Source organism: Leptopilina heterotoma, unplaced genomic scaffold, assembly GCF_015476425.1.
Source record: "Leptopilina heterotoma isolate Lh14 unplaced genomic scaffold, ASM1547642v1 Lhet_14, whole genome shotgun sequence".
Classification (NCBI taxonomy): Eukaryota; Metazoa; Arthropoda; class Insecta; order Hymenoptera; family Figitidae; genus Leptopilina; species Leptopilina heterotoma.
This window is the reverse complement of record NW_025110859.1, coordinates 3,536,650-3,553,857: the sequence shown is the minus strand read 5'-3', so window position 1 is coordinate 3,553,857 and position 17,208 is coordinate 3,536,650. Positions and strand designations below refer to the sequence as shown.

Genomic DNA, 17,208 nt, shown 5'->3' with positions numbered 1-17,208 from the left:
AATGGAGATGTTACGAGAAATAGAATAAGAAAAATTATTCAATGGCATTAAGTGAAATTTTGTTTTGTCATTGTAATTTATTCTATTATGATTTTAAATATATTTTTTAATACTAATTGAAATAATAATTATGTTAATATTTAATTAAAAAAAAGACAATTATAATTAGTATTTTTAATTGAATCTATCAAGTGGAAATTTTACTAATCAATTAATTCTTCTTTGCTAATCTATACAAAAGTGAATAAATTAATCTAAGTTCTGTAAAAAGAATAAGTATTATATTATATGATATAAGCTTTGTAACAAATTTTTTTAATTAAAATTATTAGACATATTTTAATGTCTTATTTTTGTTTTCCTTTTTTGGCATTTTAATTACTATTTGTATTATAATTATTATTATTATTATTATTATTATTATTATTATTATTATTACAATTATTTTTATATTATCTCAGCAACTTGAAAATGACGTTTAATCTTTTTATTTCGAATAACATCTGTATTGTAAAAATTGTAATGGATTATAATAATGATTATACTTTAAAACGAATGATCGATAGATGAAAATATTTTAATTTCCCCCTATTTTACTTTCTTTTAAAACTATTTGTTGATATTTATACTCAGAGGAAAGACGTTTTATTATTTTAGAATTTTATAAATTTAATTTCAATAAAATTTTTAAACCGGTAAAATTTTCAATTTTTTCTCTTGTAATCTAATTTTTTTCTATCGATCATTCGTCTATTTTGACTATTTTATCTGATCATTCACTAACATGGAAGTAAAATCAAAAAGTGATATATTTAGTTAACTCATGGAATTTTTTGGTAAAACCCTTAATCCCTAAAAATTTAATACTTTTTCTTAGAATTTAATTTCATCCTCTTATTTCCTTCGTGGTGAAAAATTTTTTTTGATTTCATTTTTAAAATTAATTATTTTAATTTTTAAATGAATTAATTATTTTAATTTTAATAATTTTGAGTTTTAAATGAATTCAATATTTAATTAAAATCACTGTTCTTTAAAGAACATAATTTTTTAAACCTTCAAAAATTAGGAATACGGAATAATTTAATTAAAAGTATTTTAATTTTTAAATAAAATAGAGTAAGTTGAATAAAAATTCTGAACTTTATTTAAAAAATATTATTAAAAATAGATAAAAAAAAACAGGCGTAATATGATTTTGAACATAAGATAAAAAATATAAATGCGTAGCTTAAAATAACTTGATTTTATATAAAAAATAAAAGAGAATTTGTTTGAGAAAATTAAAGAGATGCCTCAGCTGACGTATCAACTGGAATATGTGGAAGAAAATGTTGCCTCACTTGATTATGCAGTCGTAGAATTTCCGAATCTTCTCTCTCTAGAGTTCTAATTAATTGTGCAAATTGAACTGTTCCTTAAAAAAAAGTATAATTCTTTTTTTCAATTGATTCCATCGCGACAAGTGAAATGATTAAAAATATCTCATTCCTGATTTCAAAAGATTCAAGATATTATTGAATTAACAAAACTGGTATTATAAATTTATAAACATTATTATTATTTATTAACAAACCTTCTCTTCCTTCAGGAAAACCGTACTTTCGTAAAACTTCCATTTGTATTTGCGTAACAATGGGAAAAACAAACTGCATCATTTTTAACATTTCATTACCAGAATTTTCCTTTGCAACAGACATTTTTTGTATATTTTCTGGGGCATTTAATGCCGTCAAAACGTCCGTTAGTACAGCTTAAAAAAATTATAATTCTTATTTATTTTGTACTTACAATTTGTATAATTATTTATAGTAAGAAACAATTCCTAACCTATAAAATTTTGTTTTGTTTTACCTTTTGCTGATTCTGGAGTGCAACTAAACGTTGTCATTTTTCGAGAAAAAATATAGATACTAAATTATTTAGTAGTTATTAAAACAAATTTTCCTTAAAATGGAGATTCTTATACTATATTTATTGTTTTCGACAACTGTCAAAATTTCTGTCACTGTCCCATGTTTATTTTTTTCTGGCGTCTAACCTAACCTATAAAAATACTTCATTTTTACTGCGTCGGTAAAGTAGATTGACAATGAACGCTAAATTTGAAATTAATTCATTATTTTCATTATTTTCTTATATAAAGCGACCGAACCGATTCGTGAAGAAGATGGGGAGAGGAATAAGTAAAGGGAAGAAAAAGTTTTCAAAAACTTTAGAAAATATTTTAAAAAACATTTATTAAATCTACTTATTCGTAAAGTGTAACAATTTAGGTTAAATTTTGACTTTTACATCACTCTTTCATTAAATCAAGAATATTAATAGCTCTCTTTTGTTTTCTTGCAGGTTTAACTTCTTCAAAGCGTGTCGAAGTGGTTCGTTCACGATCCGTTTCCAACTTTGAAGAAAATATCTCTCTTGTTTTATCGTAGATTTCATTTTCCGGAATTCCTTCCTAAGAAAATATTTTATATCTCACTAAATATGCAAAATTAGTCAATTCCAACTAAAAAATTAGATTATCAGTTACAAAAATAAAGAAATATATTTTTCATACCTTCTCCAATTTTCGATATTCTTCAATAAATTGTTGACATTTCGTTGGCTCATTGGAACTCAATGCTGGATTTGTCAAGCCCGGGAAGTCTTTATAAAATTTTCTAGAATTGTAAAAATTTTAATTTTAATTTCTCTTTGGTAATGTATTGAAATTGAAACTTAATTTAAAATATATTGAAACATTATTTACGCTCTTATAAGATCTTCAGTGTAATAAATATTTGACAAGGGAGCTATAGATCCTGGTCTATCGAATCTTGGTTCATATTTCGGTGGAAAAGCTTCATAAACAGCGTACCAAATTGGTAGTTCATCTTTTTTTAAAACACCTCCTTTCACAAGATTCTGAACTCTAGAAGAAATTTCAACTCATGAGGAATGATATATTAATTGAAAATTAGATTATAGAATTTTTTTTCATAACTACACGGCTCGAACTAGGTCTGTAAATTCCTTAAAGGTCCGTAAATTTGCTTCAAGTCTGTAAAAGTCCGTTTTTTTAAAAAAAAGGTCCGTAAAGTCCGTAATTTGAAAGAAAAAGGACAAAAAGTTCGTAAATTGTAAGATATAATTTGGAGAATTTTAGAGAAATTACAAATGATTGCAGAAATTCAATTATTTTCAAAAGTAATAAAATTCTTCACAGAAATTCAATTATGTTCAAAAATTTAAAAAAATTCTCGTCAAAATTTCAATTATTTTTAGAAATAATAAAATTCTTCTTCGAATTTAAATTATTTTCACAAATTTTAATAAAATTCTTGGACAAAATTTCAATTATTTTGAAAAATTTTTCTTAATTCAATAATTTTTGCTATTTTAATAAAATTTTCCAAAAGAATTCAATTATTTAGAAATTTTTTAATAAATTCAACCCAAACATTTAATTATTTCCATAAAATAATAAAAATTTCACCGGAATTCAATTATTTACAAACTTTTTTATAGATTTCTTCTAAATAATATAATTATTTCCATAAATAATAATATTTTCACAAGGATTCAATTATTTTCGTAAATAAAATTCTTTTTAGAAATTCAATTATTTTTATAAATAATAAAACTCAATGCTGAATTTTAATACAATTTTAATGGAATTTCTAGAAAAATTTAATTATTGTTAAAACTTTTATTAAAATTCGTTGAAAGACTTTAATTATTTAAAAATTTGTTGATAAAATTCTTTATGAGAATTCAATTATTTAATAAATTATTTTTTTTTATTTAAATAATTGAATTAAAAATAAATTTCACTTCAAATTTTAGATAAAAATTGAATATTGAAAGCATTATAGTGTGAATTTTTAGAAAAAATTGAATTTTGAAAAGGCTTTATACTAAAATCTTTAAAAACACTTAAAAACAAAATTTAATTTTAATTATTTTCCAAAATTTTAATAAAATTTTTGTCAAAATTTCAATTATTTTTAAAAACTTACCTCAATTCAATGATTTTCAATATTTATTATTTTAAAAAAAATTGTCGAAAAGAATTCAATTATATAAAAAAAATTTTAATAAAATTCTATGTAAACCTTTAATTATTTTCATAAAATAATAAAAATTTCACAGGAATTCAATTATTTACAAATTTTTTATAAATTTCTTCGCAATCATTCAATTATTTTCATAAATAATTAAATTTTTTACAGAGATTCAATTATTTTTAATACAATTTTAATCGAATTTGTCGAAAAATGTAATTATTCTTAAAAATTTTATTAAAATTCGTCGAAAGAATTCAATTATTTAAAAATTTGCTGATAAAATTCTTTATGGGAATTAAATTTTAAGAAACATTCAATTATTCAATAAATTATTTATTTTTGTATTTAAATAATTGAATTCTAGTAGAATTTTCTAATAAAAATTGATTTAAAAATGAATTTCAATTAAAATTTTATATCATAATTAAATATTAAAACGTGATTTTTTAGAAATAATTGAATTTTGAAATTAATTTTTATTGAAAAAGTGTAAGTGAATTTTTTTTATATTAAATTTAAAGTTTTTATTTTTTAATATATATTTAATTGAAGAATTTACGAATATAATTGAAATTTTGTAAAATGGAATTAAAAACAAATAAATTTGAAAATTCTTAAAGAACTTTTTCAAAAATTATTAAAAATAATGCATTTATAGAAGAATTTTAGTTAAAAATACGAAAAAAATTCAATTTTGTAAAAGTTACAAATTATTGCAAAAATTCAATTATTTTCAAAAGTAATAATATTCTTCGCAAAAATTAAATATTGTTCAAAAGTAATAAAATTCTTCTCAATTATTTTCACAAATAATAATAAAATAATTAATATAAAACATGAAGAAATTGATCACTCCGAGTTGAAGACTCGGAGTGATCGATATCTTCATGTTTTATAGTTATATGAAAAAATTTAATTTATAGTTTAGTTTCTAAGTAAAATGTTGTCTTATTTGACTCGGAGCCCTTATATTTTTGTCAGTAATTGATCCGTAAATGGTCCATAATTTTTCTTTTTTGGTCCGTTAAGTCCGTATTTTTAAATACTTTCACTAGTTTCGAGCCCGGTATCTATATTATAAAAAATAATGCCAAAGAAATTTTTTTAATTACCTCATAAAAATAGTTCCGATTTTTTCCAATCTACTCTGTGCCATATTTATTTTTTCTTTCTATATTAAATTATTAATTGTTCTTGAATTTTCATTAAACTATCTATATTAAATTATTAATTATTCTTGAATTTTCATTAAACTAACCTCAAAAAAAGACAACAATAATGTTATCAGCTGATAAACTGAAACCAAAAAAATCTATAGAAAGGCAACTCTTAAATTTAAATAGAAATATAAACTTGCGCTATCTATATTTCATCTATTTGCAATCTCAAAAATCTATGGATTTAATTTACAAGTAATTAAATATGAAATATTTCTCTTTCCTCACTATTATTTTTAATTTCGCAAATAATTTACACATAAATTAGAAAAAAAATTTACAAAATTGATCTTAAAAATAAAATGTAAAAATTAAAATGTATTTTTTCCCGCGATTTTAATCATATAGATGTCAGTGTAAGGACAGAATCTGTCTCTGTCTGTTTCACAGAAAAATGGCCGATTGTAAGGGTGCGTTTTACCGAATTATTTCATTTATTTATTATTTTTAATGTTATTTCCAGTGTTGTGCAATATTAATAAATAATTTCCATAATCCAATTAAATTATCTACATAATTATTATATAAAAATTTGTAATTTCTAAAAAAATTTAGTAAAATTTTCTAACCTAAATTTTAATACCGTGAGGATTGAGAGTGTTCGCATATATATATCTCCTTTTCATTCAGAGAATAATATTTAATCTCTTATTTTATTTCTAATATACAGATAGTAACGAAAAAACGAATGGACCTGAACCAGTAATCAATATGAAATACGACACTCCAGAGGAATCGAGTGAAAATTCCGCTAATGGTATGTTTAATATGAGAAAATTTAAGTATTGTTTGGTATGGATTTTGCACTTTTCCTTATGTTTATATATTCGTTTGAATAATAATAATCCTGGGAGTATTTTACAAAACTGTTTATTAAATTAGAACTTCGGTAATATTTAATTTTTCTTTACAATAAAGTGAATTTTGAAAATAATTTGAATATTTGTTTTATATTTTTGGAATCTTTGCTTTTTGTTTGTTAAATTTTATTTATGTAAATACATAGTGCGAAAGTGTTGTTTTCTTTAATTATTCAGTAACGATCGACGGGAATTAATTATTTATAGACATAACTTCTGTCCTTAACCTTGCAATTAACTTATGGAAAAATTTATTTAGTTGTTTGGAATTAATCCCTTATTCAAATTTTTCAACTCTTTACTTTCTTTGATAAATTGTTCTATTTTTAACTTTGAAGTTGTCGTACTATTGTAACGGAGTTTTTAATTTCGTTAAAATTGTTATTTTTATAGAAGAAGTTGAAAGTCAGTCAACTGATAATGATTCAGAAGCCCCTCTACCATCTCGGAATCAAATATCTAATAAAAGACTGATAAAGGGTGAGTTTTTATACTTTTTTTTTATAACTATAATTAAAAAAGGCGAAAATAAATTGCAATTCCAAATTAAATAGGTAACATACTGGCTTCGTCAAAATTGGGAAGTTCATTTGCATCATGTGACTATGTTAAAGCCAAATCTTCACTATTAAGACCATCGCAATTAAATTCCGTGGCTAATAATCCAGGACCATCGACAAAACTTGTCCTACAACCGGCTAAATTTCATAATCCATTCGCAAAATTAACAAATGATAATGTAATAGAAGGAGAAACGGAAACACCAACGGAGAATAATGCATGTAATGAGAAGAATGAATCAAAAGAGAAGCAATTAATGGACGTGAAACCAACATTTTTACCTCTCGGTGCAAGTTCAAAGGAAAATGAGAATAGTTTAAATAATACAGTAGCACCAAGTTCTTCGGCACCTAGCTTTGTATTTGGACAGAATATAAAAGAACGCGTAACAGTTGTGACCGATGGCGAAACATCCGATCAATCGGCAAACGAAGAAATGAAGGAGGAAACTAATGAAAATGGCTCTTCGGAATTATTATTTTCAAATGTGACTGCAGTCACGCGAAGTACAAGTCGTCCTGGTTTGACATTAACTCAAGCTGCACAGGAATTAGAGGAGGCAACAAGAGCGAATAAACGAAAATATAATGAAGTTGCATTGCTCACTGGAGAGGAAGGCGAGACAAATGTCTTACAGATCAATTGCAAGCTCTTCGCGTTTGACAAGGTTTCTCTTTTTATTTAATCTAATATTCTTACTAATTCAATTTAAATTAAATATTAAATATTTTCAGACCTCGGATTTTTTAGAATATTTTTTAAAAAATGCCCCTTTTTACTTTTCCATGTTTTCTTTTGATTTTTCCATATGGGGAATATTATTTCATTTAATTATTATTTTACACTATTCTTAAATCTAAGTGCACGCATTTTGTAGTTGTATTATGTAAATACAATTTGGATTCGTTCAATTTCTATTGAATGTCATTTGTTTATTTTTTGTTTGATCAATATTATTTATTTTCACAGAAGTGACAAAATAATTTGCAAATTGTATAAAGTATAATTATTTAAAACTGTTTAAAATAAACAGTGAAATAAATAATTTTTTGTGTCTCCTGTAAAATTTCAAAAAACCGAATTGAGCCCTTTTCGAAATTCTCGATTCAATTGAATTCTTGCGAAACAAGAAAATTAAAATTTTATTGAAATTTTTGAAAAGCTTAATTAAATTCTTTTAAAGAATTTCTTTGAATGTTACTATTATTTATGAAAATAATTGAATTCTTGCGAAGAATTTATTAAAATTTTTGAAAAAAATTAAATTGTTTCAATTATTAAAAATTTATAAAAATAATTCGATCCTTTCGTGAAATTTTATTAAAATTATATTGAAAATAATTGAATTTTTGTGAAGTAATTTATTGAAATTTTGGAAAATAATTGAATTCTTGCGAAAAATTTTATTAAAAACTAGTAAATGTTACGCGCGCCAGCGCGCGGAATGTGATATTCAATTTATTATTATTATGGAAATTACAAACTTTTTTATTTTTAAATATAAATTTTTAAAATAATTTCATAATCAAAATTTGAAAAATTCACTTATTAAGTACAAAATTAATTATTACTGTTCATATTTTCATCATTTTTAATAAAATTTTTAATTTTTTTAAGTTTTTCTAAACAATTCAATTAGGTATTTTTTAAATAGTAAAATCTTTACAAAAATTTAATTATTTTCAAAACAAATTTTAATTTTTAATTAAATTCCTGGGAAGAATTCAATTTTTTAAAAAAATTTTAACAAATTTAAAAAAAAATTCAATTTTTTTCTAAAATTTTAATAAATCCTTCGAAAAAATTCAATTATTTTTATAAATAGTAAAATTCTTCGCAAGAATTCAATTATTTTCAATACAATTTTAATAAAATTCTTCTTCATAAAATTCAATTGCTTTCAACATTTTCAATTAAAATTATTAAAGAAACTCCATTAGTTAAAGAAAAAATCAAAGAAATTCTTCAAAAGAATTTAATTAGGATTTTTAAAAATTTTAATAAAATTTTCGCGAGAATTCAGTTATTTTCCTAAATAAGAAAATTCTTTGAAGGAATTCTATTATTATCAAATTTTTTGATAAAATTCTTTGCAACAATTCGATGATTTTCAATACATTAATTATAAAATTGAAAATATTTGAAAAGAAAATGTTGAAAGAATATTAAAAAATTATTTTAAAATAATTGAATTTTACAAAAGTTAAAATTATTATATGATATTATCACTCGGTTGTTATAAATATTTAATAAACATTGAATTTAACGATCATTCCGAGTCAGGTGACCATGAGTCAGTCAGCCACCTGACTCGGAATGATCGTTAAATTCAATGTTTATTAAATATTTACAAAAGTTAGTTATTATTGAAATAAGGGGAAAAGTTTGAATATTTTCTGGAAATCAGGGAAAAGTCAAGGAAATAGAAAAACAAATTTTTGTGACAACTTCGGAATTGTCACAAAAATTTGGTTTTCTATTTTCTTGACTTTATAATAATTCTATATAGGTTTTCAATTATTTTCATAAATAATAAAAATCATCGCAGAATTTCAATTATTTTTAATACAATTTTAATAGAATTTCTCGAAAAATGTAATTATTCTTAAAAAATTTTATTAAAATTCATCAAAAAAAAAATTCAATAATTTTAAAAAGCCTTCCTATAATTTATGTATTATTTTCAAAAATTTTAATGAAATTCTCTTTAACAATTCAATTTTTTTTCAAAATAATTTTAATAAAATTCTTTGTAGAATTAAATTAATTTCAATAATTTATCAAAATTCCATTATTTTTAATATCTATGTATTTCAATAAAATTTCACAAAAGAATTCAATTATTTAAAAAGAAATATATCATTAAAATTCGGCTTAAGAATTCAATTATTTTCAAAAGTAATAAAATTCTTTACAGAAATTCAATTATGGTCAAAAGTTTAAAAAAATTCTCGTCAAAATTTCAATTATCTTTAGAAATAATAAATTTATTCTTCAAAATTCAATTATTTTCAAAAATTTTTCTCAATTCAATCAAATTTTTTTTTACAGAGATTCAATTATTTTTAATACAATTTTAATCTAATTTCTCGAAAATAAAATTTTGATAACATTTTTTTATAAAAATTAATCTATTTTCAAATATAATTTAAATTTAATTCCAGCAGATTCCAGAAAAGAATTGAATTATTTTCAAAATTTTTAATAAAAAATTCTTCAAAAACACATTTTAATAAAATTCGTTGCAAGAATTCAATCATTATCAAAAATAATAAAATTCTTTGGAAAAATTCAATTATTTTCGTAAATAATAAAATTCTTTGCAAAAATTCAATTATTATTTTCATAAATATGTAATAAAATAATAATGATTTAATATTTATTTAAAAAAGAAGCAATAGAACATTTTTCTAAGTAATAATTTTTAAACTGAATGAGAATATTCTTTAGAATTAAGGAGAAGTAAGAATTTTGTCTGGAATTCAAGGAAAAGTCAGGGAATAACAAAATTAAATTTTTGTTGGCAACAAATGTTGTAGTTTTAAAATTGGAAAAATTTCGTTTTTTAACCTGGAAAAGTCAGGGAATTTGAAATGAGTAAAACCGTGGCAACCCTGATAGTATGTATATTTTTATTTATTTATATTTAAAAAAAATTTATTTTTACAGGTGAGTAGTAGTTATAAGGAGAGAGGGAGAGGGACATTACGATTAAACGATCGAGATGATGAATCTCGTTTAGTTAGTCGCACGGCTGGTACGCAGCGATTAATTCTCAATACAAAAATATGGCCCGGCATGACTGCTGAGCGAGCTGGTCCAAAATCATTGAGGCTAACTGCAATGGACATTCATGGTGATCTTCGAATTTTCATTGTTCAAGCATCGCCGAAAGAAATTGATTTACTTGAGGATCATTTAACGCAACGATTAAAACGTGCCAAGGAACGTCAACCGAAACGACAGGCAACTAATCAGTGACAATTGTTCGACATTCATTGTGAAATAAGAAATTTAAAAAAAAAATCATGTACACTTCTATACTTGCAAAAACAGAAAGCTCCGTGAATTGGACGCATTTATGCGTAAATAAGCTCATCTCTGACACCCTCCAAAAAAAAGGCTTTATTTACATTATTAGAGAAACATCTTTTTTTCCAAACAGGTACATATTTTCCTTTTTTTTAAAAAATAATTTTTATACAATTTTTTTTCTCTCAAATTTTTCTCTCAACAGAGAGAAACAATAGAGAAAGTTATTTTTTTTACATAAGAGAATCGGAGGGCTCGTAAATTTTTTTGTTTTTTTTTCTGTGAAATAGGAATAATTTGAATTGTAGCATAATATTATATAAATTATAAAAATAGCTTGTATGAAAACATTTATTGTATTTGTAAAATTTTTCCGATGGCTAGAATTTTTTTTTTTTTTTTAATTAAAAATATGAGTTATAAATATATCTTTATATTGTATAATGATATCTCGCATTATCTACGAAAATACAGAGAATTCGGAGAATTGACAAATTTTCAAAATGAAATGAAGAAAAGAAATGCAACTCTTAGACTTAGCTTTTCAAATAGAATTTTTTTCGAATCTTTCTCATTCAAATTTTATTATATAGTCAACCAGTTATTATTTAATTACAAAAGTTTGAGCATGATTTACAAAAATTAATTGTTTCATAAATCGACTTTTAGGAAAAAAAAAATTCTTGATTTACATTAATTCTGGAAAAATTAGAAAATTTTGAAAATACAAAAAATCTTTGAATTTGTTAGAAAAAAAAATGCAAAATTTGGACATAAGGAAACTTGTTTGTAACCGTTTTCGAGCAATTTATAAAAATTAATTATCTGACTGTAAATACAGTGGAAATATCATTATCTGAGTTTTTTTTTATTAATTATACCATTTTTTTTAATTCTATCTCGTGTAGAGTTTATCTTGAAGAAAAAAAAAAGTTTACTCGTAAAGAATTCAATGTAACGAAGAATAGTATTTTTTAAATTATTTGCAAAAAGGAAAATAATAGGATTTGCTATAAAAAAAACATTTTTTTCTTTAGAAAATGAACTTTTTCTTTAGAATATTAAAAAAAAGAACAGTACTATTAAATTTTTTGTAGCTGTACATAAGAATATAGGTATTAGTGATAAAATAAATATGGTGATACTTCTTTAATAATTGTCAGTGTTGATGTGGAGAGAGATTCATTTTACGAGTCATTACCGTATTAAACGAATGAATTAGTTTACTTTTTAGTTAATATTTAATAAGATGAGATCATTTCTTTATCCGTGTAATAAATTATAATGAAACTGTGATTTCAATTCACAACAATAGTACTTTGGTTGCATAAATATACGATTATTTGCATAAAAAATATCAAAAATTTGTTGAAGATGTAGTTTTAATACCACTTTATTTAGATTTAACCTTCTTTTTTTTAATTTTAAAGTTATTTCTAAACTTAAGTTTTCGATTAAATTACAAAAAAATTAACTGAAAAATTAATACAAATATAATTTTAGTTTATAGTTCAAATTTAAATTCAAAAACACAAAAAAGTTTTAATTTCGTTTAAATACGAAGAGGAAAATATTCACCATTTATTATTTTCTCTTCTTATTTATTGTTTTAAAAATTATAATCTTACTAGCAAATTAATTCACTTATTAACAACATAATTAATTATTATTGTTTATATTTTCAAAAATTTTCACGAGAATTCAATTATTTTCATAAATAATAATATTTTTCCGAAGAATTCAATTATTTTTATAAATAGTAAAACTTTTTGCCAAAATTCGATTATTTTCAACAACATTTCAAGAAAGAATTCAATCATTTTCTAAAATTTTAATAAATCCTTCGAAAGAATTCAATTATTTTTTTAAGTTGTAAAATTCATAGCAAGAATTAAATTATTTTTATAAATAATAAAATTCTTCTCAGGAATTCATATATTTTCAGAATTTTCAATTACAATTATTAAAAAAAGTACATTATTTCAAGTAAAACTTAAAGAAATTCATCAAACGAATTTAATTATTTACAAAAACTGTAATAAAATTGCTTAAACGAGTTTCATTTTCTATCAATAATTTTAATTAAATTCGAATAGTGAAATTATTAATTACATTTATTAACAAAGTCAATTTTATATTCAATAATACTATTGTATTATTGAATATAAAGAATTTAATTATTTTCTATATTTTAATAAAATTCCTTGAATGAATTAAATTATTTTAGAAAATTGTAATAATATTCTGAGAAGAATTTATTTATTTTCCAAAAATTTGAATAAAATTCATTAATTAAATATTTAATTTCAATTATTAACAAACACGATCATTTTAAAAAATTGAATATTTTTAAAAACTCAATTATTTATTTGTTTCATAAATTTTTTTGCAAAATTTCATTATTTTCGGGAATTTTATTAAAATTTGTTGCAAAATTCAATTATTTTCAGAAATTTTAATAAAATTTTTGTCTAAATTCAATTTTCAGGAATTTTATTAAAATTCCTTGCAAAATTCAATTATATTCATGAATTTTAATAAAATTTTTGTCTAAATCAAATTTTCAGGAATATTTAAAAAATTTATTGCAAAATTCAATTATTTGCAGGAATATTAATAAAAATATTTGTCTAAATTCAATTTTTAGGAATTTTATTAAAATTTGTTGCAAAATTCAATTATTTTCTTGAATTTTAATCAAATTTATGTCTAAATTCCATTTTTTAGGAATTTTTAAAAAATTTATGGCAAAATTCAATTATTTTCAGAAATTTTAATAAAATTTTTGTCTAAATTCAATTTTCAGGAATTTTATTAAAATTCGTTGCAAAATTCAATTATTTTCATGAATTTTAATAAAATTTTTGTCTAAATCTAATTTTCAGGAATTTTTGAAAAATTTATTGCAAAATTCAATTATTTGCAGGAATTTTAATAAAAATTTTTGTCTAAATTCAATTTTCAGGATTTTTAAAAAAATTTATTGAAAAATTCAATTATTTTCATGAATTTTAATCAAGCTCTTTGCAAAATTCAATTTTTTCCTGAAATGTTATTAAAATTCTAATTCATCTATAATTTTAATAAAACTCTTTGCAAAATTCAATTATTTTCAGAAATTTTAATAAAATTTTTGTCTAAATTCAATTTTTAGGAATTTTATTAAAACTCTTTGCAAAATTCAATTATTTTCATAAATTTTATTAAAACTTTTGCCAAATTTTAATTATTTTAAGGAATTTAATTAAAATTCATTGCAAATTTTAATTATTTTTCAAAGATTTTACTAAATTTAAATTATTTTTTAAAAAGATTTTACCAAATTTCAATTTTTTTAAAAAAATTTTTAATTGCTATATGTAATTGTAAAACTATTGCGTCTTTCAAAAATTATTTAGAAATATTTTTAATAAGTTAATTTTACAAATTTATTTTTTAAAATTGTTGAATATATTCTACCTTAATGTCTTTAAAAAGAAAAATAAACGGTTTCAATTATTACAAAAAAATTGAATTTTTGGATTTAAATAATTGAATTCTTGAAGAACTTTCGGAAAAATATTAAAAAGTAATATATAGATAATTGATTTAGAAATGAAGTTTAGTTAAAAATTGTAGAAAATAATTGAATTTTTGTAAGGGTTATAACTCTTTAGAAATTATTAAATTTCAGAATTTGAAATTTTTTAAATTTTATTTCCTGGTGAAAAAAGAAATAAGAAGTCCTATTTTAATATTTTATTTAGCAAAATGATACAAGTTTTGATTAATTGAATTTAGAAATCAGTGAAGAATCAGGGAAATAGAAAATAAAATATTTTTGACAACACTAAATTAAATAAACGACTTTTTCGACTTTTTTTTATTTTTAATCGACTAAAGCAACTTCTTTTGTTCGTTAAAGTCGATCCGAGGCCTGTATAGATTATATTAATTATTATTCTAGATTCTATTCAATATTATAATTATTATTCTTATAATTTTTTTCTAATTACTCTCATAATTGTTTTCAGGAAAGAAAAGATAAAATTAGAAACGAATATTTTCTGATTTCAAATTTTTAATTACTGTTTTTGTTACAGATTTTTATTTACCAAAAAAATGAAATTGAAAATTTTCTTCAATATATATATTAAGATATTGGAAGCTTTTTTCGGAATGAAATTATACCTTTGAGATGTCGCTTCTTTCGTTTATTATATCCCTATGGCGGGCGGTATTCAACAGGCTGATATTTATAGACACGGGAGTCTCGTGCATACTTACAAAACGATTCAGGCGTCAAAATTTTATTCCCCAAGTACTTTTTTATTTACATTTTTATATTCATGAATTTTATTTGAATTTATCAAGAAAATAATTTGTCGATATATATTTAATAATTTTACTGTCGAAATTTAGAAATAATCGCCAAATTCATTCACCGATGAATCATAGTTACTTCTTTTATGATTCTGAAATGCATCAAAATTTTGTGGAAAGCAGCGACATTTTAAAAATATATGTAATTTCTGCGAAGTGAATTATTTCTCTTGTGTTAAGTGACGTTTCTACTTCTTCTTTTTTATTTTTCTTTGTAATTTGTGCTTTTGTCGATAGTATTTCTCTATTTTAGTTTTCTTAAACAATATTTCGTAAAAAATTTCAATTTTAAATTCCAATTCTAAATTCAATTATTGGGATGTTTTTTCATTTCTCGGTTTTTAAGAAAATTAATTTCTAAATTGCGTTTGACCCATTTTTTGTTAAAATGCAAAAGACGTCCTTTGATATTGAAGGAATATGTCGAATCATACTCATCAAATTTTGTTGTACTCGGTGCCAAACGTTTTTCTTTCAAACTTTAGATCGTTAAAAATTTTTCCTAACAGCTTCTTGGAAAATTGTCGACATTTGTGCACCTTTCAAACAACCTGAAATTTAAATGTTAAATTACAAATTTTTGAAAATTTCTACAAAAACCAAATTGTCTAATTATTCGATATTTATTAAATTTTTCATTTACTTTTTATTCGATTTTTTATTTACTTTTTCATTTAGTTTGTTATTTCGTTTTTTTAATAGGACTTTAATTTTTAGTTTCAAAAATATTTGTAATTCGAAATTCAAAAACCAAAATTGAATAGAAAAAAAAAATTGCTAAATGTCAAGGGAGAAAAAAAACTCTTGTTGTAATCATAAAAAAAATTAATAAAACAGATTCGGCATAATATAGTGGTCCAAGTGGATGATATTAATAGACTCGACAGATTCACGTAAACTTTCAACGTATCGGACATCTTGAGATGAGAGAATATTTCGCAGAGAAATAGGAATTATAGTAAAGATCGAATCCGTCTTTTGAAAAGAGAGATATTAGAAGAAAATCAGATGCCAAAGAGATGACTTCGATCGATTACCTCGTGCTCCGAGGTAAACGTAAGACTTTATTTTGAGGTGAACCTTAAACATGCGAATGAGTCAGTTTACAAAGTCTCAACTCAGTTTTAGATGGAACATGAATCTGTTGCACATGTTGTGATAGTAATAAACTAGACAAAAAAAAAGAGAGAAGAAGAAAAAAAAAACAAGAGTGGGGAAAAAAGAAGTGGAAAAAAATGCCAACAACGTGAGATGTGAAGTGGCGAAAGGAGAATTATTGTCTATTTATTTCTAGTCCGCAATTCAACATTGGTAAAAGCAAATTGTGACAAGATGATGTTCACTGGCGGTTCACATGCTAAGAGAAGAAATGCCGGTGGCGGCTCTGGGCGAAAATCATCACTTGACCATCGAAATGTCACACAATCGCGCATGGGACCAGAAGGATATACTTACAGGTGAGAAATATTTTTTAATTTAGAAAAATATTTACAGAAACAGTAAAAAAAATAAGGTAATTTTTATTTTCTTTCAAATTAAAATTTGAATATTTTACTCACTTGATTGAGTTTGAAACGACTTTTTATTCGCCACTTTTCTATTTTTAACATTCCATTAAATTAAAAAAATAAACGAAAACAAAATATACGAACATTCGTTTTGATTAAATTATTTTTAAGAAATTTTTTAAAGTTTTCCCTACTTTTTTTACTATTTTATTTTATTAAATATAAAAAAATCATTAAAAATTGAATAAAAATCGGAATTAAAATTAAATTCAATTGAATTTTCAATTTAAATGAATTTTTATTCGATCCTTTTACTATTTTTTTCTATTCAACTAAAAAATCATTAGAAAATTAGACCGAACTAAAGTTTTATTCAATCTGATAGAATTTTCCATTAAAATAAATTTTCGATTGACGCTTTTCTATTTTTAATATTCCGTTAATCTGACAAAATAAAATAGAAAATAAAAGAATGAACATTCTTTATAAGATTGAATTATTTAAACGAATTTTTTTCAATTTTTTCTAACTTTTATTTGCATTTACATTAAAAAATCATTAGACAAATTAATCAAATTAAATAAAAATTGATTTGAGAGAATTTTCAATTTAAATACAT

The 17,208-nt window shown here is 22.1% G+C and overlaps 4 protein-coding genes and 1 long non-coding RNA gene across 7 annotated transcripts in view; 2 read left to right on the top strand and 3 right to left on the bottom strand.

The window, feature by feature from the left end:
- Positions 1-1,124: 1,124 nt before the first annotated feature.
- LOC122497905 (protein C10) lies at positions 1,125-2,054 on the bottom strand. The gene is made up of 3 exons (XM_043605305.1): positions 1,855-2,054; positions 1,577-1,753; positions 1,125-1,417 (listed from the first exon to the last, which is right to left on the bottom strand). Exons 1-3 carry the CDS (start codon positions 1,889-1,891, stop codon positions 1,284-1,286), a joined length of 348 nt encoding a protein of 115 aa, XP_043461240.1. The 5' UTR covers positions 1,892-2,054; the 3' UTR covers positions 1,125-1,283.
- A 169-nt stretch (positions 2,055-2,223) lies between these two features.
- LOC122497904 (28S ribosomal protein S23, mitochondrial) lies at positions 2,224-5,342 on the bottom strand. The gene is made up of 4 exons (XM_043605304.1): positions 5,162-5,342; positions 2,753-2,914; positions 2,561-2,663; positions 2,224-2,458 (listed from the first exon to the last, which is right to left on the bottom strand). The coding sequence occupies exons 1-4, from the start codon at positions 5,203-5,205 to the stop codon at positions 2,297-2,299; spliced, it is 471 nt and encodes a 156-aa protein (XP_043461239.1). The 5' UTR covers positions 5,206-5,342; the 3' UTR covers positions 2,224-2,296.
- Positions 5,343-5,625: 283 nt separating this feature from the next.
- LOC122497903 (ran-binding protein 3) lies at positions 5,626-11,574 on the top strand. 2 transcript variants are annotated; one of them, XM_043605302.1, is made up of 5 exons: positions 5,626-5,676; positions 5,937-6,023; positions 6,523-6,606; positions 6,681-7,354; positions 10,357-11,574. In XM_043605302.1, exons 1-5 carry the CDS (start codon positions 5,661-5,663, stop codon positions 10,666-10,668), a joined length of 1,173 nt encoding a protein of 390 aa, XP_043461237.1. In that variant the 5' UTR covers positions 5,626-5,660; the 3' UTR covers positions 10,669-11,574. The 2 variants fall into 2 exon arrangements, with proteins under 2 accessions (XP_043461237.1, XP_043461236.1); XM_043605301.1 differs by having other exon boundaries at positions 6,520-6,606.
- Positions 11,575-14,643: 3,069 nt separating this feature from the next.
- The window catches only part of LOC122498032, a 20,082-nt gene continuing 17,517 nt past the window's right edge, over positions 14,644-17,208 (bottom strand). Inside the window, exon 6 of the long non-coding RNA XR_006301192.1 lies at positions 14,644-15,632. This is a non-coding gene — a long non-coding RNA (uncharacterized LOC122498032). The remainder of the gene's footprint in view (positions 15,633-17,208) is intronic.
- LOC122498031 (putative protein kinase C delta type homolog) overlaps positions 15,824-17,208 on the top strand; it is a 10,851-nt gene continuing 9,466 nt past the window's right edge. For both annotated transcript variants that reach the window (XM_043605528.1, XM_043605527.1), the window contains exon 1: positions 15,824-16,538. In XM_043605528.1, coding sequence (XP_043461463.1) covers positions 16,414-16,538 — 125 coding nt within the window. In that variant the 5' untranslated portion in view covers positions 15,824-16,413. The remainder of the gene's footprint in view (positions 16,539-17,208) is intronic.